We start from the raw sequence: 26,395 nt of genomic DNA on the forward strand, positions 1-26,395 counted from the left end.
GGCCATGCATGGTTGAGATTGACCGTATTGTCATAAGAGAGGTCCAGTATCAATTTGAAGTGAATCGGTGTAGAAATAAAGAAGTAAATGTAAAATAACCTAAAAAAATGAGTGATAATTTCTGACGCGGCCCCACCCCAACCGCTATAACTTTTGACCCAGGGGTCAGATCAAAATTCCAAATAGTGCAGGGTCGCACATATGCTCATAGCTACCATGTGTGTAAGTTTCAAGGTTCTAGTGCTTTTAGTGTAGGAGGAGATAGTGGCCAGGACGGACGGACAGACAGACAGACAGACAGACGGACGGACGGACGGACGGACGGACGGACGGACGGCGGAGATAACCACAATATCCCCACCTTTTTTTCAAAAAGCGTGGGGATAATTACAAATCATACTTTTATTATAACAACTATATATGTTTTTGTATTTTTTCAAGTGAAGTGAGTGCATTCTCTTTTAAGTTGATTCATAGCCGTTAAATCATTAAGCAATTCCTAAATCCTATTGATCAAAGGAGGATAGTGTGATGTTGCAGTGTAGAAACTATGCAACTGATTAAAAAACTCCCTGGACTGGAAAATTAAAAGTTAACTTGAGCCAATGTTAAGGTTTTAGCACGACATGGACGGCGGACGACACGACAATCTGGCTATGACAATACCTCGGGTTTTCTCCGAAAACGCCGAGCTAAAAATAAATCCCAACAGTACAAACATGCGTTGCCCCTTGAATCCTTATTGTTTAGACAAAGCTATCTATCAGGTAGTTCAAAAGATTGTTAACAAGATGGTTAATAAATTAATGAAGTTGACCGCTATCCCTCACTTAGATTATCTCCTTTTGATGAGTGTTTCATGACAACAAATGCATATACACAATCACTTACATAAAGTTAATATTGTTTTGCTTCGTGACCACATAAGTACTAAATAAAGTTTTATGTCATTTACAATGACAGAAAGTAATTGGTTTCTTGCTTATCAGTGGGTGTACAAATGCACATCATATGTCAAACATCAAACCAACCAACGTAAATAGTGAATACAATTTAACAAAATGTTTGGCTAATTAATGTTGACAATTTTTTACATGCTTGACCTACTATTTTTCAAATGTTGTTTATATGAGACCAAAACTCAATTGTCTTTTCAGTCAGAATATAACACAGTTGAGAGAACAGGACTTATTAGGGAGTTATTTACTTACTTCCACCCCTTCAAAGGTGGATGGATTTTGTTCCGTAGGCTGTATTCCTTGTTTGACAAGAATATTTTTATAGACTTGGAAGTGTTGTGTTTATACAAAATAAATAACAAAGAACAAATCTTTCATTGGTTTCCTTGTTATCACTCCACCAAATTACTCGCCATACCTCGGGTGTTGGTTGGACTGGTTCATGATGGAATTCAGCGATCTTGTGTGCAAACTTTGACTTGGGCGCCTCACACAGTCTGCGTGCTCTCTCATAGATGGCGTACCTGCGCCCGGTGTGCACCCTGGTGTCTGACAGCCCTCGCAATATCACATCTAGGCTCTGTAGGAACACAATCTGGGGCTTGTCACTAAGAGAATTCTTTGATTTACCCCTTTACCACTTACATACGTATTTTCACGCATTTGTAGTCCCTTAAGTTATTTTTAATTTAAGACTTTTCTTACTAGATTTTAAGTTTTTTAGGCTTCATCTCCAAACCTTTGATACTGATGAGCTGCAAAAAGCATAAAACCTGAACAGACTGCGAGTTACTCACAGGCTGTTCTAATTTCATGCTGTTTGCACATAGCCGTTTTTACTTGCTTCTAAGTGGGAAAGGGTTAAGGGGTTTATACAGACATGTATTTATAAAATATAAAATAACCAGGTCTTTTTTTTTACATAGGCATAGACCTTAAAGACTCAAAAGAATCTTACTTTGAAACATATGGTGAAGAAAGCACATTTGGTTAAGATGTCATAATTGGTGAGGAAGACTTTTTAGATGTAGATTGGATATTGAGTCAATGAAGCATGTACAATAAGGAGCATTTTAGACTATTGGTCAAGAATATCTCTGCAGTTTAAAAAGTGATATGCAGGAACAGATGTAACTAACCCAAAAAATTATATAATCGAGTTTGAATTTTTAAAATGAATAAAAGAAGCCCATGATGCCCCTTGGCTGATCAGCGTTTGCTGATACAAGGCACCATTTAAAAAGAAAAGTGAGTGGGGGCGGAAAACTTAATGTGCACATTCAAAGCGGCGCATTTTGGGCACTAGAGACTTAAATGTCCAATTGACAACAAGTATTATTGCCCAGTCATAACAATTTCTTTGGACCGCCTTTGTGGGCCATTGGGGGCAACACAGGCTTACATGTTTGCAGTTGACAACAAGATCAATTTTGAAAACACTACGTCGGTAGAAGCTGACCAATGTCTTTTTTTCTCATTTAAATCCTTAAAATTGTTGGATCTGTCCCTGATATGAATTAAAAATAAAGGTAAAATATCATTTCACAACAGACATTTAATCTAGTATCACCAAACCTTTGTTCCAAGTGTGAATTATACCATTGCACCTTCTTGCCAGCTATATTCAAGGGCAAATAATTCAGGAATGTGTGGATCACATAAGATGAAACCACAGTGCTTCAGGCTACAGTAAGTAGGAGACCACAGTGCTTCAGGCTACAGTAACTAGGAAACCACTGTGCTTCAGGCAACAGTAACTAGGAGACCACAGTGCCTCAGGCTACAGTAACTAGGAGACCACAGTGCTTCAGGCTACAGTAACTAGGAGACCACAGTGCCTCAGGCTACAGTAACTAGGAGACAACAGTGCTTCAGGCTACAGCAAGTACGAGACCACAGTGCTTCAGGCTACAGTAACTAGGAGACCTCATTGCTTCAGGCTACAGTAACTAGGAGACCACAATGCCTCAGGCTACAGCAACTAGGAGACCACAGTGCTTCAGGCTACAGTAACTAGGAGACCACAGTGCTTCAGGCTACAATAACTAGGAGACCACATTGCTTCAGGCTACAGCAACTAGGAGACCACAGTGCTTCAGGCTACAGTAACTAGGAGACCACAGTGCTTCAGGCTACAGTAACTAGGAAACCACAGTGCTTCAGGCTACAGTAACTAGGAGACGACAGGGCTTCAGGCTACAGAAACAAGGAGACCACAGTGCTTCAGGCTATTATTATTGTGCTTGGGATTTGCTGTTCAGTTGTTCTGCTGAAGAGTAACCTAGCTGTTCATTCACACAAGTACAACCTACTGAAGCATTTTGTAGGTCTCTATCACAGTAACAAGTCTTAAATGTTATAAAACAATAATAGTTTATATTAGCTTAATGTTAACTTTGAAAAGCAAACACTTAAAAATGTTCCTTCTTTTAACATACAGCTTGTGAGAAAAATGGACAAATAATGTTAAGGTTAAAAAAGTAGGGGAAAATAGGACTATGGGTAAACAAGAGATGTGTTTGTCAGAAATACGATGCCCCCTATTGCGCCGCTTTGAAATACAATTTCAATATATCATTTGGCAGGTTTAGAAATTATCTCCCTTTTAAAGCTTATTACTTCCCTTGGATTCTATTTTTTTTTAACTTTTGACCTTGAAGGATGACCTTGACCTTTCACCACTCAAAATGTGCAGCTTCATGAGATACACATGCATGCCATGGACAGTTCAACTGCTATATGCTACCCTACCGGGGGCATAAAAAGAAGAGAGACAAATAGGACTTAAGTTTAAAAAGTAGGAAAAAGAAGGAACATGTTTCAAGATTCATGAAAAAATATGAAGAACTTTTAACGTTATGACAGGATCCAGAAAAGTGTGACAGACTCACGGTCTCACGGACACACAGAGCGCAAACCATAAGTCCCCTCCAGTTTCACCTGTAGGGGACAAAAAGTAGGGGCCTACCTTATCAGGAGACTTGAGATGAGCCTCCAGGTTGAGTGCCAGTCTCTCATACCACAGACCACGGTACTGATCTCCATACACGTCCTGTGACAGAAGCTGTTCCAGCAGATCCACTGCCTCCTGGTACCGCCGGGCCCTCTGTAGGGTCTCCAGCCCCTGGGTGTGGACCCGGGTGTACACCCAGCCGGCTGTGTAGCAGCGCAGGAACAGGGGCAACGAGGCATCCCACCTGGTTAAAAGAGGCAGAATGATGTTACTAGGACTTCTTTAAGGCCTATTTAAGGTATGGTTAGTAAATTGATTCCCCTGTTACACCTCATCCCCTTCATTCTTCAATTCTTAAGAATTATTCTTCAATAATAAGGTTATGACCGTTATAGGGTGATAAAGATTGCCCGAGTCTGTGAAAACTCCTCAAAAGATTATTACCGACGGTTTTTACCAACTCTGTTTGTCTTTGAAGTTTAGGATTTATTTGAACATCCATGTTTGACATACTTCTCCTAGCCCCTCTATAAATCAACAAAGCAAAACAGCCTTACATATATCAGCGCTGAAACAAGGTTTTATAAACAAACAAATTCTTAGACAATAAAAGAAAAGTATAGCTTAAAGACAAATACTGGCTTTATATAAGTAATATCATCACAAAGATCCTCCCATACTTGACATAGGTCTTATTCCCACACACGTCCTCAGCAACCTGTCTGGCTTTCTGGTACAGATCCAGGGCATCTGACCACTTCCCTTTCTCTGTAAGGTGCTGGAGGTCAAGGTCAAACTGCAGAGCCGTCTCAAACCTGAGGTCACATGGCAAAGAGCCTCAAACCTGAGGTCACATGACAAAGAGCCTCAAACCTGAGGTCACATGGCAAAGAGCTTCAAACCTGAGGTCACATGACAAAGAGCCTCAAACCTGAGGTCACATGACAAAGAGCCTCAAACCTGAGGTCACAAGACAAAGAGCCTCAAACCTGAGGTCACATGACAAAGAGCCTCAAACCTGAGGTCACATGGCAAAGAGCCTCAAACCTGAGGTCACATGACAAAGAGCCTCAAACCTGAGGTCACATGGCAAAGAGCCTCAAACCTGAGGTCACATGACAAAGAGCCTCAAACCTGAGGTCACATGACAAAGAGCCTCAAACCTGAGGTCACATGGCAAAGAGCCTCAAACCTGAGGTCACATGACAAAGAGCCTCAAACCTGAGGTCACATGACAAAGAGCCTCAAACCTGAGGTCACATGGCAAAGAGCCTCAAACCTGAGGTCACATGACATATATATCTGAGGAAACATGACATAGATACAGGCAGGCAGGTGATAATCTGCAGAGCAGTCTCATGGCATACATATCTTAGGTCACATGACATACATATCTGAGGTCACATGACATACATATCTGAGGTCACATGACATAGATACCTGAGCACACATGACATACATATCTCAGGTCACATGACATGTATAACTGAAGTCACATGACATAAATACCAAAGGTCACATGACATATATATCCGAGGTCACATGACATTTATACTTGAGGTCACATGACATACTGTAATTATTTCTAAGTTTTCGGTCACCCTCTGTTTTAGCACAAATAATTATTTTTGGTAACTCTAAATTTTCGGGGTTTTGTCCACAGTGAATGTCTCTTAATTTTCTGACAGTATATTTTACCTCGCTTTTCTACAGACTTCTACCCTGTTTTCGCTTATCTTGGATCATGGATTTTTACAACGGGATTAAACCTTGCAGATTCATGACTGAGGGCGATGGACCATTACATTCGCGTAATTGGGTAAATAACCATGTATACCTGTAGTTAGTAATGGACTCATCCTACAGCATTTGAAACAGTGTTGTCTTATAAAGAAAGCGAAATGTTTTCTGTTTTTTACATTTTTGTTCCATATCATTTCAGGCAAGAGTTAGCGAAGCTGTGAAGTTGTATTTTTTTTAAGCAGAAAAAGAAGAGTTAATCACAAGATAATTATTATACATTGATTCATTGCATTTATTTCAATATAATTATAATTTTCGGACACCTTAATTTTTGTCACTAAATTTTCGTACACCTGTAATTTTTGAATATTTTTCGTATCTAATTTTTCAGACACAATTTTTTAAATTATTTTTAAGTGTCCGAAAACTTCAAGTAATTATGGTATATATCTGAGGTCACATGACATACATATCTGAGGGCACATAACATAGATATTGGATGTAACATGAAATATGTACCTGAGGTCACATGACATAGATACCTGACGTCACATGACATAATTATCTGAGGTCACCTGACACATATACCTGAGATCACATGACACATATACCTGAGGTTCATGACAGATACCGGAGGTCACATGACATATATACCTGAGGTCACATGACATAGGTACCTGAGGTAACATGACATATAAACCTGAGGTCATATGACATATACCTGAGGTCATATGACATATATACCTAAGGTCACATGAAATAGATACCTGAGCTCACATGACATATATACCTGAGGTCACACGACATACTTGAAGTCACATGACATATATATTGTGAGGTCACAGGACACACATATCTGAGGTCACATGGGCTAAATGCATGGGCTGAAAGTGTCGTCAAAGAATAACCTGTGCAGTCCACACAGGCTTATCAGGGAAGACACTTTAGTCCACACAGGCTTATCAGGGAAGACACTTCCACTTCCATGGAATTTTTCATTTAAAGAAAGTCTCTTCTAAACAAAAATTCAATCTGGGCTGAAAGTGTCGTCTCAGAACGAGGCTCACATTTTAAAGATAAACTCAAGATGTATTTGCAATTTCAGACTGCTGCTATTTTTCACCTGACCAATGCTGCTTTGTCAGCAAACACTGCCCTCTGCTTCCACTTTTAGCTTTAGGAGACTGAGATAGAACTTTACCCACATCCATTAAACCCACTTTTATCCAGAACAAGGCTAAAAAATAAAAAGATAAACTCAAGATGTATCTGGAATACAGGCCCGCTGTCCCATACTATTTTTCACCTGACCAACGCTGCTCTGTCAGCAAACACTGCCCTCTGCCTGTTCACCGTGTAGCGTGGGTAAGTCACCTGACCAATGTTTACTCTCAACATCTGGAACCTGTGAACACATGGGAATTGATGGTAGTCAGGTGTAAACAATTCATGAATTCCTTTGAACCTCCCTCATTATTAATGAATCAAAAACTTTAGTTTAATTTAACAACAATTTTCATGATCTTGGCCATCTTATCCAGAAAATAACATTCTACTAAAATGTTTAGGGGTATGATACACAGCAACTATTTTGATGATTTCATTTTTTGTTTAGGATTTGTGTTGCACTACAGGAAGTAGAAAAGCAATATGGGTACACTTTTTGTATGTGGTCCATTCCAAATCCATACAAGAACAGGAAACCGTCAGAGACTGGTGATGCTCCCCAAAGTTTTTTTTTGTCACAATATTGCACTATATATTCAGATAAAAGGAAACGTCTTGAGGGGCATAACTTTGGACAAAATAATACGATGGATGGTTTAGCAACTTAAAAATTTCAAAGGGCCATAACTCTCTAAATAAATCATCTAACCAGAACCCACAAATAACATGCGCATCTCCTCAAGGTAGTTAAGCTTCCCATAAAGCTTCATTGAATTCCAGTCAGTAATTGAGAAATAGCCCGGACAAGAATTGCACTATATGTACAGTTTATAGAAAATTTCAAAGGGCCATAACTCTGTGAAAAATCATCAGACCATAACCCGCTGATAATATGCACATCTCCTGTTGGTAGTGAAGCTTCCCATAAAGTTTCATTGAATTCCGGTCATTAATTGCTGAGAAATAGCCCGGACAAAAATTGTGCACAGACGGGCGGACACACGCATGGACAGACGAAGCGGCGACAATATGCTCTTGGGGGAGCATAACAAGAGATGTGTTTGTCAGAAACACAATGCCCCCCTACTGCGCCGCTTTGCTTTATATATATTTTTTTTTTATTATTTGGCAGGTACAGATAATTATATCCCTTTAAAGCTTATTACTTTCCTTGGATTTGTATTTTTGATCTTTGACCTTGATAGATGACCTTCATCTTTCACCACTCAAAATGTGCAGCTACATGAGATACACATGCATGCCAAATATCAAGTTGCTATCTTCAATATTGCAAAAGTTATTGCAAAACTTTAACCAATGAACAGACAGACAGACACACACAATGACAGACAGACAGGCCAAAAACAATATACCCCCGATTATTCGATCCAGGGGCATAAAAATGGTGTTACTAGATATAGTAAGGTATGTAATAAGTTTTACATGGCATAAACATTCATTTTGTCAAGTTCACCGTGTAAAAAACACAGTATATTCTGACAACAAACTTAGAAAATTGTATTATTTTTTTAACATTTAAATATTGCACACTTTATATATATATGTATAATTGAAAACTATTTAAAGTCTGTTCACAATGCATTAATTAGATCTCACTTTCATTACATATCATACGTTAATTTAGCAAACGCTTATGCATGTTATTTAACATGTTAACAGTTTGAAAATGTACAACATTTTTAAACTGGAAGAATGGGACAATTAACATCACCTCTCTCCATGTAGGTTACATACAACTTAATTTAAATTTATTTATCATTTATCACTTTCCCTTAATATTTAACCTTTAATCTCCCATCTTACTTTCAATGGTTATAAAATTACTATAGCATCATCTAAATAATGTATTTCCTGGTAACTATATAAAGCGTAAGCACATGTATGTTAAATTTAATACCGATTTTGTCTTTTTATGATTTACCTTAATCATTTTTATAAACATCAATAGTAAATATATTATACTCAAGTACATATAACCAACAAAATCAGTAATGTTTCATCATATGGTTTGATCATGTTGTAATGAGGTGTTTGTTAAAATGAAAAGGTAACATACAGCTGGTTTTGTCCGCCGCCTGCACTATCCTCGTCAAAGTTGGTCTGATAGAGTGAGAACAACATGATGGCCCGTATGAACATGGCCCGCGCCTCCCTGCATAGGTGACATACCTCGCCCAGGTATGTGAGAGCTCTGGGGGAAACATGTACTTTCAATTTAAACCTTCTCTCTGGGAAAACCAGGCCTAATTCATGTGCATAAAGTGTCGTCTCAGATTAGCCTGTGAAGTTTGCGCAGCCTAGTCAGGGAAAACATTTTCCGTTTTTATGGTATTTTTCTTTTCAAGAAGGTCTCTTCTGAGTACAAACCCAATTTAGAAGGAAAGTGTCATCCCTGATAAGCCTGTGCAAACTGCTCAGAAGTGTCATCCCTGATAAGCCTGTGCAGACTGCTCAGGCTAATCTAGAACGACAATTAATGCACATGCATTAAGCCCTGTTTTCCCAGAGCGGGGCTCAATTCATGCGCTACATACTTGAAATAACCAGTCAATTAAATATAAAAAAGCCACCATGAAATATTTAAATGTCTTAACATTTATTTTTAAAGTGAATTGTTTACAGTTACAGGACAATATTAATATTTTAATACAAATTGTCATATATTCAAAGAAGAGGGTCAAGCTGGCCCTATATCGCTCACCTTAATGTAATGGGCCATGGCAAGTTTGGAACCCAGTAGCATGATTTACACAAATCCAAATATCAAAGCTTTTTGCTTTCTGATTTCAGATAAATGTTTTTTAAGCTATAATTCCATACAACTCAATATAAAACATTTCACTCACAGACACTCTTTGGCTTCAATTTTTTACTCAGGTATATGATTATACAAACATAGTAGAGGACCACTATTTGACCCGAGTCATTTGAAAATAAGCCATATGTGGACAGGATAGCTCCAGACCAGCCTGCCCTTGACACAGTACAGTCAGGAGCTGCCCTGTCCACCAATAACAGTTAATCTATCAATTATCATCAACTGAAATTTGAAGAAGCCTTTAAGTGTTTGTAACTAACACGTTTAGTAGATTAATCAAAAAATATGTGTATTTCTACCATAGAAATTAAAATACGCTTGATTGTGGTCCAAGAGGTTAAAGGTTCAAATTCAGGTAAAGGCACTTCTTTATTTAACTTATTTTTCTTGCTATTATACTTATTTAGAAGCAATAAAACAATTATTTTTGCTATTAAAGCAAAATTACAAAAATAAAACAACACAAACATCAGTAAACAAGTCCATTTCAAAATAATTTTGAATTCATCATTCATTCCAAGTCTATTACAAATGTTTATAAAATAAAACAATCAGGGTTTAACTCACAGCCGTTAAAATAAATAACTATTTAATCATGACAAAGAGCTGTATATTAGCTAATAAACAGTGAGAATTGTAGAAACATTGTAAAGTCACCACATACATATCATTAGAGAATTTAAAATCCTGAGCAAAGCTTAATAAACTTTATTTTTAATTTCAATTACAACTTTATGTGTGACATTCCATTATAATCAAAACACTTGCATTATTATTTTGTAATCTTCTAAAGCGAACTCTCTTTTATATTTAATTTCTTTCTCATCAAACCCATGTTTTTAATAGGTTATTAGTTGCTGCTTAACCGTTTTCCACTTAGAAGCAAAGTGAAAATGAATATGTGCAAACAGAATAAAACCAGAACAGCCTGCGAGTAACTCGCGAGTAACTCTAAGTCTGTTCAGGTATTATGCTGTTTGCTTCTCATCAGTATCAAAGATTTGGAGATGAAGCCTAAAAAACTTAATTCTAGTAAGAAAGTTCTTAAATCAAATGTAACTTTCTTAGGAACTACAAATGCCTGAAATACGTATCTAAGTGGGAAAGGGTTAACAAGGATAAACAATTCTAAAATTAACATTCTGCCTGTTCACACCAATCAGTTTCCTACATGCGAGACAGTGCATACCTCTCAGTCGGTTGTTTGTTTAAAGCCTCTATAATGCTCAAAATCAACGAAAAATTCGTAAATATTTCGTAAAATAAAGTTAACACCTAAAGAATCAGTGTTCCTTGTAGAAATAGCCACAATTTCAACCCTAGATGTGGTATGATTACATAGATTTTTGTAGATACAAAATGCTTGTTTTTATTTATTTGTGACACAATTAATTCCATTTTAATTTCCCGCGAATATATCTTTTCATATGACACGAACACTAAAATGGTACCATGTTAGTTTTCATGTGTCGTATGAATAGATATTGTTGCGGGAAATTAAAATGGAATCAAATATGCAAAACAATAATAAAAACGAGCATTTTGTATCTACAATCATCTATTTTAACAGACCACATCTGGCGTTGAAATTTCGCCAATTGCCATAAGGAACACTGATTTTTAATTGTTTAACTTTATTTTATGAAATATTGTACACATTTTTTGTTGATTTTAAGCGTTATAGAGGCTTTAATTTTTGGCAAAAATTCAGCCCCATTCCAAATCTAGAAAAGTGAATATTTTTCCCAAATGACTGCCTTTAAATTGCAATTAAAGGTTTCCAAAAAATAGAATTTTTAATATATAAATCCTCAACGTTTAGTTCCTCTACCTACAAAGCTGTATTACTTGAACCTTAGAAAATAAAAAATTGAAAACACGTATTTTTTCAAGTTTAAAGTATTTGTCAGATTTTGTTTTATGTATTTGCAACTTGTACTCAAATCAAGAGCCAAAATGGAGAGAAAAAGACACTGTACCTGTTGAGGATGGTTTGGAAATTCTATTTTTCTTAATTTTAAAGTATTTGTTAGAAAAAACAAACAATATTTCAAACTTTTTATCAAAACACGACCCAAAATTGAGCAAAAAAGACACTGTACCTGTTGAGGATGGTTTTCTCCATGTTTGAACCTGCCTTTCCACAGAACATGGTGGATATGGAACTCTCCTTGGCTCGTTTCATCAGCAGCTCTACAATACGGGGTTTTGGCAGTCCCTGGGCGGGGATGTGAAGGGACTTGGCAAGGGCCCGGAGGTCGGGGGCCGACATGACCTTCAGAACTAGGCCAAGGTCAGTCAGGTGGTCTCCTAGCAATAATTATACAAGAGAGAATAAAACATATATGTAGTAACCATGTATACAACAGAGAATGGAGGAATGGAACAATATAATTGGACAATAATATTCACTTAAAATGTACATTGTTTTCTTGCATAATATAGCCACATAAAAGATTTTTGTCCTATACATTTGGTATGACACTAAATTTCTTTGATATTTGACAGGCCTTTTTCTGGACATTTTGGGTAAAAATGCAATTTTGGGATTGGAAATTTGTATTCCCCCAAAAAGTCCACTGATTTGGGAAAAACTAATTTAATAAAACTCTTTAGAATAGTTAAAATTAGAAGAACAAAATCATATAAATGATAGTTAACTTATATACTTTGTTAGCTGTAATTGAAATAAAATACAGATATACCGGTAACAATAATATATATTAAACGCACACACAAAATACTTGGATATTGGGATTTTTTTCGCCATTTCTCTTTGGGAATGGGTCCTTTTAACAATTTAACAAGCCAGTGGATATGCTAGGAAAAATCCTGTTTGACATTTAAAGGTGATAAAACTACTAAATTTTTTAAAATAAAAGTAAAAAATATACAACTAGGACATCAACAGAGTTAACAGAAAATCCCTAATTCAGTTAATTCTATGCTTTAACAACACCATAGGAGGTTGCTTGTTGTTTGCCAGAACTTCAAAATGATTAAAATAAAAGAGATGTAATAATAAGGTCTGTTAAACCCCTTCCATAATGTAAAGTTCTCAACAAAATACAAGTACTTTTAATACAAGTACTTTCTTTTTAATAGATGCTTATGTTTCAATGAATTTTCTGCCATTTGACCCGGCTCACATTTATATGGGAAGCCTGGCCCCCCTGAAAAAAGAAGCACCACTGGCCTAACAAGGCCCAACACCCCCGTAATCTGACATGCTTACCCTGACGCCCCCTGAATATAAAATCCCTGACAGCCTGACATGGGCAGCCCCTCCAACCTGCCATGCTAACCCTGACGCCCCCTGAATATAAAATCCCTGACAGCTTGACATGGGCAGCCCTTCCAACCTGACATGCTAACCCTGACGCCCCCTGAATATTTAAAATCCCTGACAGCCTGACACGGGCAGCCCCTCCAACCTGACAGTCCCAGACCCCTGAAGTTACAATGTAAGAAGTCGAAGTCCAGCCCCTTTCTACTGACATAAGAATCTTACCCCACCTGAAATGAGATTCTCCATGATGAGTAGACAGCCCCTCCCCCTTACATGAGAAGCCCCACAAATCACACAAGTACCACTTACCTGACATGAGAAGCCCCGCCTCCTGCAGTCTCTGCACTAGTAGCCCCAGCTCTGAGCTGATCTCTGGATAAGCCAGTCTGGACACAGGCAACCATGCTAACTTCCGTGAGAACAGCCGGACATACAGCTTCTGAGAGGCTTCTGTCAGGGGAAAGACAAAGTGATATACTCAATTTGTAATCAATTAAAACCACTTAAAATACAAATCACTTACAGAAAAGATGAGGGAATTTTTCCTTTTTTATTTTTCTTCTTTCAGTAATTATCTGAAGATGATTTGTATAATATAGGGATGACACAAAATATTTGTGTAATAAAAATTATTTGAATACTTTCAAATTAGCACGATAATTAGTACAGTGAGTGTCATATTTGCCTATAATTACCAAAATTCAATGCCAAATATTGCTTGAGAGTACACATGTGTACGTATCGATCTATGATTGTAATGACCGTTTGCGGTTTTCCGCACGGTTGTGTCATCCAGACATCCACGGTCAACTACCAAGGGTATAATGTGTGCTTGAAGGTTGCTGAACAAACTGCTGAACAGATTCTCATGTGCCATGATTGACAAGATTGTATCATAGGCGCTCTAAGGCAATTTTTTATTATTTATGTTTTATATATATTTAGTTTTATGTACATAGATATTGACAATCTATATACATAGTCAAACTATCTTTTTTTTAATAAGAAGTTTTTTCGAGAGATTTTTATTGATTTAGTATGTGTATGCATTATAATAAACAACGGGTAGCTAAAAAAATAAATATATATAAAACATAAAAAAAAAAAATTGCCATTGCATGATTAAAAACAGTTTCTGTTGTCAAGCAATGGTAATGATTATAGTTCATGTTCTGTTAAAAGTTGCAACGTAGGTCTGTATGTACATTTCCCAATACATATGTCTAAAATTTTATGTATTTTGATAAAAAGATCTATTATTACGTATTGCACATTTTTCTCATTATAATGATGTTTGTTTCAGCACAATCTATTAAGTATTTGAACAAAAGCATTTTGATCTTGTTTACTTTAATAACCTTTATAACCATTGCATTTTTCAGTTTTCTAATACTTTGATGACCAAATTTAAGATTCAAATACCAATTTCGCTATTTTGCTATTAATTTTGTTGGCATCCCTAGTACAATATTATTATTTTATATTATTTACTGTCATATTGTATATAAATCAAAATTAGAAACATTACCAAAATAGAGACAAGATAAATCTATGTGTACAAGTAAAATCAACATAAAATGGGTCAATTGATATTTATTTTCCGACCATTTTTGAGAAAAAAAAATCTGTTTGAAATGTGCCAGTTTGTTTACACATAATCTTAACAGTTATGGTGTCAAGTTTTTTTTCTTGAACTTGATTTGGGAAGGACCTAGCTGGCTTTCCATTTTGGGGGAAAAACTTATCAACAAAACTGTTAGGGGAAGACATTTTCCAAAGTAAGCTTGAAAGTTGGGGAAAATTGCATCATTTTAAAGAAATTCTCTTTGGGGAAGGGCCTTTCTCTTGAGGGAAAGAGCCTATATAAGGAACTTTCTTAAGAAGGAAACAAGCCCTGGATGTCATCAAATTGTTTAAGGATTAGGTTTCAACCTAGCTGAATATAAACTTAAATTATATGGTATTTATTGTCAACATCATACTGAATAACAACTGTTACGTCATTTAACAGTTTATATTATTGCATATATGCAATAATATAAGCCGTGCTCTGGGAATACCATACTTATACGTGTGCATTAAGTGTCATCCCAGCTTAGAGTGATCAGTCATCAGTTTTAAGCCCAGTATTCCCAGAACAAGGCTCATATGTATATGAGCTTAGCTCTGTGGAAAGGGGGTTTAATGCATTGTGCGTGCTGTGTTGTCCCAGATAAGCCTGTGCAGTCTGCAGAGGCTAATCAGGGCTAATCGGACTGCACAGGCTAATCTGGGACGACACTTTACATGTATCAAAGCCCGTTTCCACAGAGCACAGTCCATATTCCTACTTATTGTAAGGTAAATCATATTGTGAAACTCACCATCCAGACTCCTGAAGCTGGCAATGTACGCCATGTCCTGGTCATCAAACAGCTTGCTGTTCACCACGTCACTCAGTACACTGTCCAGGATTGTATGGAAGTTCTCCAAATAGTATGGCACCTGGAACTCTACTCTTCCACCACCTGCTACATCATCTTTGTCTTCAGTAACCACTATGTTGACATCACGACTGTCATCATCTGCTTTAACACTTTCTGATACCTTAAAGTGACTTTCATGATTGGCTCCTTCAACATTTTTAATTGACATAGCATTTTCTGCTTTATTTCTGTCTCTACTGGATTCATCTTCACCTAGATTCACATTCCTGTTTCTTTTCTTGCTAAGAGTTCTTGTACTTGTCTTACTGGAATCTTTAGACTTTTTGACCCCATGTTTTTCAATATCTTGTTTCATCTTTAAAAGGAAATTCCCAATAGACGGTCTTTTTGGACTTTTCAGCTTTTCCTTCTGTACACCTTTTCCCCGAATGTCTTCTGTTTCCTCAAGCTCAAGGCTATCACTTATAGTAAGATCTATTGGATGATCAGCAGTAAGATCTTTACCAATAAAAGATTTCTTCTTTTCCATGCTGATGCCATCAATCTTTGCTTTCTTGAGCGAAAGTCTTCTTGAGTCCTTTATTGTTCTTTTTCTTGTTATTTTTATCATTTCTTTACTGGAATTAGATTTTTCATTAGCATTAAGTTCAGCTGTATCAACATAGTCAGCATCAGAATCCAGTACACAAGTTGTTCGTTTCCTCAAATTGTAAGTTCTTGATTCAGAATCAGACTGTTGCAAATTTGATTTTGTGTTGTTTGCTTCCCCTCTTAAATTCATAGTTTTTATGTTTATTTTAAATTCAGATTCACTTCCATTGTCACCACTTTCCCCATCTTTACCATTCTCACCCTTAAAAGCATTCAATTTATTTTCACATACATTCCTGGCATCAGTTGAGATTTTCTTGGAAAGAGAACTTCCATAATTTGCTTCTTTCTTTACATCAAGGTTGCTTTCAACATCGATATGTTTCTCAGGTGCTTGGAAATATTTGCTGCTATTTTTCCCATTGCTGTTGCCATTCTTTTCAGTTTCTCCAGGAACACTGTCAACATCACTGTCAGATTCTGATACTATTATAATATCTTTCTTTGCTTGTTTCTGTTTTACTGCCTGACATTTGAACATAGATACAATAGTGGTCTGAGGTGTTGATGCAACAGGTGACTTTTTCAGTGACAACCTGTTTCTTTTCTTCTGTGCACTCATCCTTTATAAAAAGAAAAACATAATAGTTCTGTATTGGCGAACACATTCGTAAGATTAATTAGCAAACACAAGACAACTTAAAACTGCAATTCACAAAATATATAATAATATACAATAACAGATTAATTAAACTTTAAGATATGATGACAAAATATGTATTGATGGTGCATATTAATGGATAATATACAGCAGAACTGATTTTGTTCAGGTTTTAATTGTTTACAGTATTCTCTTTTGTTTCTACGAGAATAAAATATCCGGGAAATAAATGTGTATATCTGAATCTAAACATAAACAAAACAACTGATGTATAATAATCTTATCTAATCATATATGATAAATGTAATAATGTTACTATAACACTTAGTGTATGTGTTAACCTGAAATTAAGTGAAATTTACTGAAAATTTGTGTTCACTGGGACTTGTTCAGAGATTGGGGCATTTTGTTGTGTGTTGGTAAATGCATGAAATTGCTAGATTTATAGCTCGGAAATGAATAGCCCCATTATAATAACACAATAAAATTGAAGAAAGAAAGTTTTTAATCTCTTACAAAGGCTCAAACCAGTCCCCTTTACCAGTAGTTTGTATTCTATCGCCTTCACCATTCCACTCTCTGGGCTGTTGCATGGTTGAGCGCATTTAATACTTTAAATAATTGACACAAGAGATGAAAAAACATCTAACTAAAACCATAGAAATATTCCAAATTATACAATTGTTTAGCAATCAACACATTGTAATTCTATCAATTTCATATGATAATTATTCTAAGTCAAAACTGTATTTTAAGTGTGAATCTACAGTGTGTTTTTTCATTAAAAATTAGGTCCGTATTCAGCCCCCATTCCCAATGTAAATAAGCTATACCAGTATATCTTTACAAAATGGGACCTAAAAATTCCCAGATTAACGTTTCGAAAAAAGTATAGTTTTTTTGGGGGGATTTAAACATTATTTTGTTCATCTCCCATCCAGCTATATAAGTTTAACCATAAAAATATAATACTGAAAACACTTGTATTATCACATTTGAAGCATTTATTAACAAAACAACAACAACACTATTTCCTAATTTAAGTCAAAATGCCGATAATTTTCCTAATCCAAAGGGACCCGGCCAAACTCCCAAAATGGTGAAAAAACAAACACGGTGTGCGTCTAAGTCTCATTAATTTAAGTTTGCTCCCTGATGTAAATTTACAGTGGTCTTCTAATCTTTTTTTAAAGCTGCAACAAAAAGTTGGGAAAAGTCATTTTGAAAATATGTGAAGTCCCTAAAAAAATGCATGTTACTTTTTTTACCACTAATACAAAACGTGTACTTCAGCAATGCTAGTTTCAAACAAAACAATTATTTATTGAGACTAATTGTACAGTGTACATTTTCTAAATCCTTTTCCACTCAGATGGAAAGTGAAAAAGACTATGTGCAAACAGCATAAAACCAGGTCAGCCTGTAGTCTTTATGCTGTTTGCTGTTCATCAGTATCTAAGGTATGAAAATGAAGCCTTTAAAACTTGAGTCTTGTGAGAAAGGTCTTTAAAGGGACTCCAATAAGTAATAATACGTATCTGAGAGGTAAAGGGTTAAAACAGTAAATGTACATATAATAAGTCAAAGAAGTGGTAATATAATAATAATAAATGAGGGGCGCGCTATGAAGAGTGTACTCAAAACACTCACTCACATCCCAGATAAGACTGCACAGGGATGACACTTTCCACTTGCGGTAAAGTAGATTTTTGTTAATAAAATACTCTTTTTTTTTTAACCCTTAGATACATATTTTGACGCATTTGTAGTCCCTTAGAAAGTTACATTTAATTAAATACCTTTCTTACTAAATTCAAGTTTTAAGGGCTTCATTTCCAACCCTTAGTCACTGATGAGCAGCAAACAGCATAAAATCTGATCAAACTGCCAGTTACTCGCAGGCTGTTCTGATTTCATGCTGGTTGCAAAAGCCATTTTCACTTTGCTTCTTATGGGGAAAAGGATTAAACGAAAACTAATAAAAGTGAATGTCGGCCCAAATAAGACTGTGCGGACTCCACAGGCTAATCTGGGACGACACTTTACGCACATGCATTAAGCCCCATTTTCACAGAGCAGGGCCCAAATACAATCTTACAAAAAGGCATGTTGGACGTTTAATAATTTTACAAAAGCTTCAACTGTTGTACTTACAATAAACTTTATGGAGGATAACTACTTATTAATTTAGGCAACACAAACACAAAAAATTATTTCTTATAACTATTGCTTCTTTTACAAATTTAGATATCTTAAAAATTTCACATGTATCCGTGGTATTTTGCAAATAGTTAACTCTGTAAACAGAAGATAATTTTAAATAACATTCCTTTTAATAGCGTTGTCAAATACCAGTGTATGATAAAATCTACGGGAAAATTGGCATATATCTTTGATACATCTAATTTATTACAACAAAGACAATATCATTTGTCTCCTGAGGTATTATGACCAGCATAAATTCCAGTTTGAATTCTCTGCTGTAGAAATGTTTATTTTAAATAAATAAAGTCAATTTTTACTTTTATTAACAATTCTGCATCCTAATGATAATGCAATTAAATGTGTTGGTAATATGGTAAGACATTTAAGAAAAATGCAAAATGTGTCCGCACCATTTGAAAGAATTCTACAAAATTATATTTTGAAGAAAAAAAGGTTGGCCAAGACAGAAAAACAGCTTAAATATAAAAATTAAATAAAACAATCATAATACCTTTTCAATCCCCGAGTGGCTATTTTTTTAATAATAATGATTATGACTGGATTGAGTTGGTAAAGAGACTTGGTCTGAATTTAAGACAATTAAAGGGACCTTTTCATTTTTTGGTAAATTTACAAAATTGAAAAAAAATTGTTTCAGATTCGCACATTTTTGTTGTAGTTATGATAGAAACAGTAATACTGAACATTTACCATGCTCTAAAATATCCATTATATGCATCTTTTGACGATTTATAAAAAAAAACCCTGCAAATTATAAAGCGTAGAAACGCGAAAAGATGGAGTAATTTGGAGAGTTCTGTTGTTGTCATTATATTTTATGACAGTACGAGGATTGCTAATATAAAGTATAAAATACCTCACTTTCTCTATGTGCACGGATGGCTGAGTGGTCTAAGCGTTAGACTTTTACTTCAGTGGTAAGTGGCTCGAGCCCAGTTGCGGGTACCTTTTTTTTCTTTCTTTAATTTCATTCTTGGTTTTTACTGAACAGTTTTAGATCCAATGTTTACATTTATCAATATAAAGCATTTAATGACAAACTTCAATACAAGCCAAAACTTGTGAAAAGGTCCCTTTAAGGAGCTATATTTGAAAAATTCCATTGATGATTTGGCTTATTGTTGATTCTGGCCTCAATGTTAACCATATCAATTCAATATAATTCAACCATTTACAGAAAAGCACATGAAAACTGTTTGACGTCAAGAGCAGAAACAACAAGGTCCAAATTCACCAACAAACTATACCCACACATACCAATACTTGTGTACCATCATTAGCAAACCAATATATCATCTAAGAGGAATACTTGCACTAATCCAACTGGTTAAGGCATATTTCATGTCAATTCTGTTTCCCAGAATCCAGACGGCACTTAAATAGGTAAAATGAGCAACAAAGACTATTTTCTAGCATAAATAACCGCCAACAGATCATAAATATATCACTAATGCACCATTTAAACAACTTACTTGATAAGTGTGTTTGCAAAATAATGATATCAAATTATTAATCCAAGGTTCAAGTCAACCTCTCACGAAAATATGTTAAGTGTTAGAAATGGAAAAAACGTAGTATTCTGAATTTGAAAATATGCTTATATTTATTTATGGACTAACTCTGGGATCCTCGGCACGAAAAATTGATAGATTTCGTGTCTAATCAACCAATTGTGCTACACTGACTATCTCTGGAACTTCTGTACGGAAGATTGAATGATAAATTTATAACAAGGCAGGAGTTGAAGAATCCACTCGACCGCTCGCATATGCGAGTGAAGTTGACGGTCGGGCGAGTAAAATTTGTTAAATACTCGACCGACCGGGCGAGTGCTGTTTTTCAAGTTGAGAAATATAAATTCAGTTCCAGAACTCCTTCCACATCAATACAAATTGCGAACAATTTTTCGAACGAACAAAAAATACGTTAAATACACAAAGAAACTGCACTATCGTTTTGACAATGAAAAATGACCTCACGGGCACAGTAAAAATAATTCTTGAAATTGGCTGCGCTCTTTTCGTCGTTCTCAGTGCTCTTAGCTAATCGATTAAAAGTGAATAAAACTGTTAAATATATTGGTCATTCCGTGAATTTTAATGTAAATATCAATAAAACAATAATACATCACTGGTTAATTATAATACTTCTTATATTTAATAAAAAATAAACAGAATTTTTTTTTATTAATAAACAGAATAATTCCGAATTTCGTGATCAGAAGCCTTAGGCAAAATGTACCATATTGTAACCGTTTGTCAATCAAGCTTGTCTTTCAGTAAAAGTTCGTCTGAAATATTAAAATGAAAAAGGGTTCTATTTTAAAATATCTGCAAGGTGGTGGCGACAGGGAACAGAAAGAATTAGAAAGGTCGTCAAAACGAGAAGCGGAAAGAATTAAGAAAAGGAAAGAGGTGCAGAAAACGTAAGGAAAGCAAATATAATCCATCAGATAATGTAGATAATTTGTTTGCAGTTTAGTGTCACTATGTTAAGTAGGTTTAGAAGGTTCTGGTTGATCATGACTATAAATATAGATATCTAATTTTTTAATGCAGGGCGAGTAGATTAAAGTGAAGGGTGAGTGGATTGTCAGGCCTACTCGCCCTGCAGGGCGAGTGGCTCTGGAAAAATTCTTCAACCCCTGCAAGGGCTTTCGGTTTGAAAACTTTTTTTTTATCAACCTTTTTGTTTTGTGCATTTATCCACAAACAACACATAAATTGATAGCAATGGAGAGGTATTGTTTGATATGATGTTTTAAGATAGTTAAATTCAATTTTATAGACAAACTTGAGACTTAATAATTTTACATTGAATTTGGTTTAATAAGGAAGAATGGTCAGCTGCACCTATGTACTCATAAAAGCTCAAAGCTTTCAAGAAGAACTATTCAGAGGAAAAATATGGTGAAATAATTAATCAGTCATGTTTTTTCATGCTGCTATCAGATAATCATGAACAAATATCTTGAAGGTTTGATCCTTTCATTGATGAATTGAATCCTGAAACAAAATACATGTATAATTGTAATTTTCCTTAATTATCAAAGTGCCACTTTAAAAAATAATAAAATATTTTGATACAAGATTTAAAGGGGCCTTTTCCATACATGCCAGACGTCCCGATCTTGGCGGGACAGTCCTGCTTTTGGGGTGTTTGTCCCGGTGTCCCGATGTGACACTATTTGTCCCGACATTCGTACAAAACGATATACGCTCTATAAGTCGACAATAAAATTCCCTATTCAAGCTCCGTCTGGCTTTAACTAGTAAGTAACTACCATCGCTAATCCCTTTATTGCCCCCTATTTACAAACCATATCTTCTAGTCGAGTGATCCAGTGTTGTTTTTGATACCTTATCAGCGGTATATCGGCAAATTATTGATTTTATCGGGCATTCACACCATGGTATTTTTATGATAAGGGTCATTAATTGCTACTGATAGATGCATCGTAGTGAATTAAGCAGATTGCTTTTGTATTTCAAGGCCCAAATCAAGTCTAAAGATACTATTATTACGCGGTATTCAGTGTATTATCAGGGTTTTTTTTGGCCCAATTTTATAGCCGAAATTCGGCTATGTTCCCAATCCCAAAAAGTATACTTTTTTCCCAAAATGTGGCAAAAAATTCCAAATTCCCCCCCCCCCCCCCCCCCCCAATTTTTTTTTTTTTTTTTTTAGAAAGAAGTGTCTAATGCGTATTTTATCTCAATTTTAATTCAATTACATCTAACAGAGTATTTTATGATTTTGTTCTTTTAATTTGAATGATTATAAAGAGTTATATCAAATTTAGTATTTCCCTAATCAGTGGACTTTTCGTGTGGAAAAAAAAGGCCAATGAATTTATTTTCCCAATTTCATGAAAATGCCGATAAAATTCCCAATTCCAAAGCCATGGGCTATCTTCCCAAAAAGTGGGAAAAAAAAACTTTTTATGTCCTCCAATTACCTTGAGTCGAGCGGTAAAGGAAACATCTAAAATTATTTCTGAATTAATTCAAACAATGCTACAATAAACAAGGTGCCTAAAAAGATTTATTTCATTCCCGTTAAATCCATGTCAAAATTCTTATTTATATGTCAAACAAATCGAGCGCTGACCGATACCAAAGACATAAATTTACTTTCTTTTTTTGACTGATTTTCAGAAATTAATCTGTACATATTGCATCAATCAAAATTTAGAGTTAATGGATGACTGGTTGAATAAAAACAGTGCTCCATGTACGCACATCCTGTTGAACGTTGCCTTTGTCCCAAATGGATTCATCCGCATAGTGCACATGTTTGTTTACTTCCGAAAAATGGAGAACGTCTGTGTTTATGCAATTCTAAACACATTTATCGTCAATATTTGCCAAAAATTATAAGGTTTAGTAAGTAATTAGCTGATTACTGACTTCAGTAAAGGCCACATGATTTATTGTCTTAGGTTTCCTGCTTTTTGGTAAAATGTCCCGACATTTTTAATGGACTGTCCTGATTTGGACCGGAAAATTTCTGGCATGTATGCCTTTTCATGTTTTGGTAAATTTAAATAATAAAAAAAGTTGTTTTAGATTCACAAATTTTTGTTTTAGTTATGATTATTGTGAGGAAACAGTAATACTGTACATTTACCATGCTCTAAAATAGCCATTATATGCACCTTTTGACAATTTAAAAACCTGAAAATTATAAAGCGTATCAATGCGAAACAATTGAATAATTTTGAGAATTTTGTTGTTGTTGTTATATTTTGTGAAACTGCGAGGTTTGCTTGTTAAGGATTATTTTTATTATTTTTTTAATTGTATTCTTGAATTTCTTTAATGGAGCTTTTTAGATCCAATGTTAACATTTACCAATATAAAGCATTTAATGACAAACTTCAATACATTACATGCCAAAATCTGTGACAAGGCCTCTTTAATTAACATGCAAGCTGTGATTGTTTCCACAATAAATTAATGATGTCACACACGTACCTGAAAGCTATCATATGTACGGACTTATATTATAAATGTGTTGTCTTAAAGAGGAACACTTTTTAGCGTTGAAACATGCAAATTGCACAACGCAAACCAGTGGCGGTTTTATTTTTAATTCCATGACATTTTTGGAAATAAGGGAGGTTACTCCTTGACAGTAGCCTCCCTTGAAAGAAAAACGCTTCAATAATTATGCGGCAAAGATTTATCTCATGGGTTAAGTTCATGGGAGGGATAAAATTCATTAAAACTTTGATTTGGTTTTGATTTTAAAGATAAAGACGGATAGAATAACATTAACACATTTTTGACATTCAATATTTTTTTGCTTTATTCATATTTTTGTTTAAAACCAATACATTTGTACACTAATTTACGAAATCTCAATCTAAAGTTAGGAAGGATATGCACTACCGTAAGTTGAATAAATACAAAGCTATATACATAAACAAGGTCAAGTTAGCAACATATCACAGAAAATTATTGTCAGAAAACAACAAATGAGTTATTATTCAACGGCATTTTTGGATAATTTTCCTAAACAAAATTAAAAAAATAACTAAACTGAACTACTTTTTTAAAAATCCAGGTATGGTGGATAATAAGAGTCACCATTCTATTTCAAGGGCTTAACAATTTTGCTATAACCAAATGGAAATTTTTAAACCATCTCAAATTGAAAGAAATTGCAGACGACATATAAAATTGTAAATAAATATAAAGAAATATGTTTGGCTGGGTAGAAATCATCGTGATAAGAGGAGATATTGCTCATCAATAACAAGATTTTATGAGTTTTGTGCAGACGACTCTAGAAATCATAGTTTTACATCGAAATACACAGCTAGGTATCATAGTTTTTTTCTTTCTTCCTTCCTGAACAACTACTGTCCTTGTACCGTTTTGAATAATGTGTTCAATTTGGCAAACCTAAACTTTTTATACATTTGTATACCGATTCCTTCTACCCATTTTGAAAGCGTGGCACTCGCTGTGCTCCGTAGAAAAAACGTGCATTACAAATCGGTCGAAATCACGTGAAGTAGTAAGAAAACCTGGTATGTGTATACACATACCTGAGAAAGCACATCAATATTTTGACAGTTGGTCGCGACTACTAAAACAACTGTTAACATTAATCAGGAAGAGATCGCGCTTTATAACAGAAATGAGCACACAGAGATATGATCACTTACCCCATTTCAAATATTTTCCAGCTGAAAATTTTCCAGCACACGTATTTTTTTTAGTGTATTTGTATTGTTTTTCTGGAGCCGAAGTTTATCTCACATAATATCAATCCAACTTCCGTTGTTTTCACTTTCGTTATTAAAAACTTCGTTTAAAAGAATTATTTTTACTTTTAGGTTGTTGAAGCGAATTATTATTATATATTATCAATAAAATAGTATACCGTGATGAATTGAACGGACTTTCGTATCAATCTTTCTGTCAGTCTGTAAGCGTACTATTTTGTGCGCAATAATACAAGTACATGTGATTCGACAACAATTGTAAACATTGGCGAAATGCTTCTTACAAAGTTATTTTTGGAGTGTTTATGAGGTCTGATCATGCAGTTTGCACACATCAACGGAAAGATTACAATCCAATGCATTTGTCTTCGTCAAACGTTTGGAATGTCAATATAGGGATAATACATGTTTTCGAGGGCATGATTATCTGCGGGCGCTCGAAAAATCCGTTCCTGCCCGAGTGCGCACTCGGGCAGGAACGGATTTTTCGAGCGCCCGCACTCGGGCAGGAACGATTTTTCGAGCGCCCGCAGATGATCATGACTGAGAAAATGTGTATTTTCGCGATTATTGCATAAACAAATGACGCATACCAAAATAATTTTAAATAACATTGAAAACAATGTTCTGTTCATTCGACATCGACAAAATAATTCGATTATTTCAATACGGTTCAAGGTTGTGTTTTACATATGCCTCACTCGGTCATCGTCCGAAATGACGAGGCTTTACCTTCGGATAGGCAGTTTTCGATTTAAAATGTGTTTAAACAGTGGATTAATGCAAAGTTGAAATGCAGCCGCGTAAAGTAAGAAATGAGGAATTATTTTGGAATTTACAGCAGGAACGTTGAAGGTACATAAACACTTACATTTACAGCATAGTCTTTTGAAAGTGTTGAGTAAATAACCTTAACTTCAATGGCGTTGCCAATACAATAAAGCTGTTGTCAAGAGAGTGCAGATTGTATAACTTTAAAAGTGGATTGAAATTGTCATTATCCCTGCATGTATGAGGAAACTGGTGCTTATTCAGTTCCCCATATATGCTTGGAAAGTCGTCGAAGGCTGGAGAAGAGAAGTAATTGCGCGTAGACCAGATTATGGATATGAAAAACACATAACAGGGCTTGAACGGCACGTGAATCGCATTGTTAATACACGATTTCTCCCGTTCAAGCCCTCCTTTTGCCATGTTTCTGCACCCCGCCAGAGGGCATTATAGATAGAGTTTATGCAATAATTAGGCGATGAGTGAGTTTTTAGCATGTTTCTTTCAATTTTATTAATCTAAAAATGGCTGCCCC

The 26,395-nt window shown here is 35.3% G+C and overlaps 1 protein-coding gene across 5 annotated transcripts in view; it reads right to left on the reverse strand.

Moving 5' to 3' along the window:
* LOC127852356 (fanconi-associated nuclease 1-like) overlaps positions 1-26,395 on the reverse strand; it is an 83,529-nt gene that overhangs the window by 6,273 nt on the left and 50,861 nt on the right. For 2 of the 5 annotated variants that reach the window (XM_052386301.1, XM_052386300.1), the window contains exons 1-9: positions 23,831-23,964; positions 15,314-16,590; positions 13,260-13,400; positions 11,764-11,971; positions 8,900-9,034; positions 6,962-7,060; positions 4,593-4,727; positions 3,928-4,156; positions 1,378-1,539 (exon numbers count right to left, since the gene is read on the reverse strand). In XM_052386301.1, the coding sequence (XP_052242261.1) occupies positions 1,378-1,539; positions 3,928-4,156; positions 4,593-4,727; positions 6,962-7,060; positions 8,900-9,034; positions 11,764-11,971; positions 13,260-13,400; positions 15,314-16,590; positions 23,831-23,844 (2,400 nt within the window). In that variant the 5' untranslated portion in view covers positions 23,845-23,964. Of the gene's footprint in view, positions 1-1,377; positions 1,540-3,927; positions 4,157-4,592; positions 4,728-6,961; positions 7,061-8,899; positions 9,035-11,763; positions 11,972-13,259; positions 13,401-15,313; positions 16,591-23,830; positions 23,965-26,395 lie in introns of those variants that run through there. The other 3 variants (XM_052386303.1, XM_052386304.1, XM_052386302.1) reach the window with 3 other exon arrangements.

This window comes from Dreissena polymorpha, chromosome 12 (assembly GCF_020536995.1).
Source record: "Dreissena polymorpha isolate Duluth1 chromosome 12, UMN_Dpol_1.0, whole genome shotgun sequence".
Classification (NCBI taxonomy): Eukaryota; Metazoa; Mollusca; class Bivalvia; order Myida; family Dreissenidae; genus Dreissena; species Dreissena polymorpha.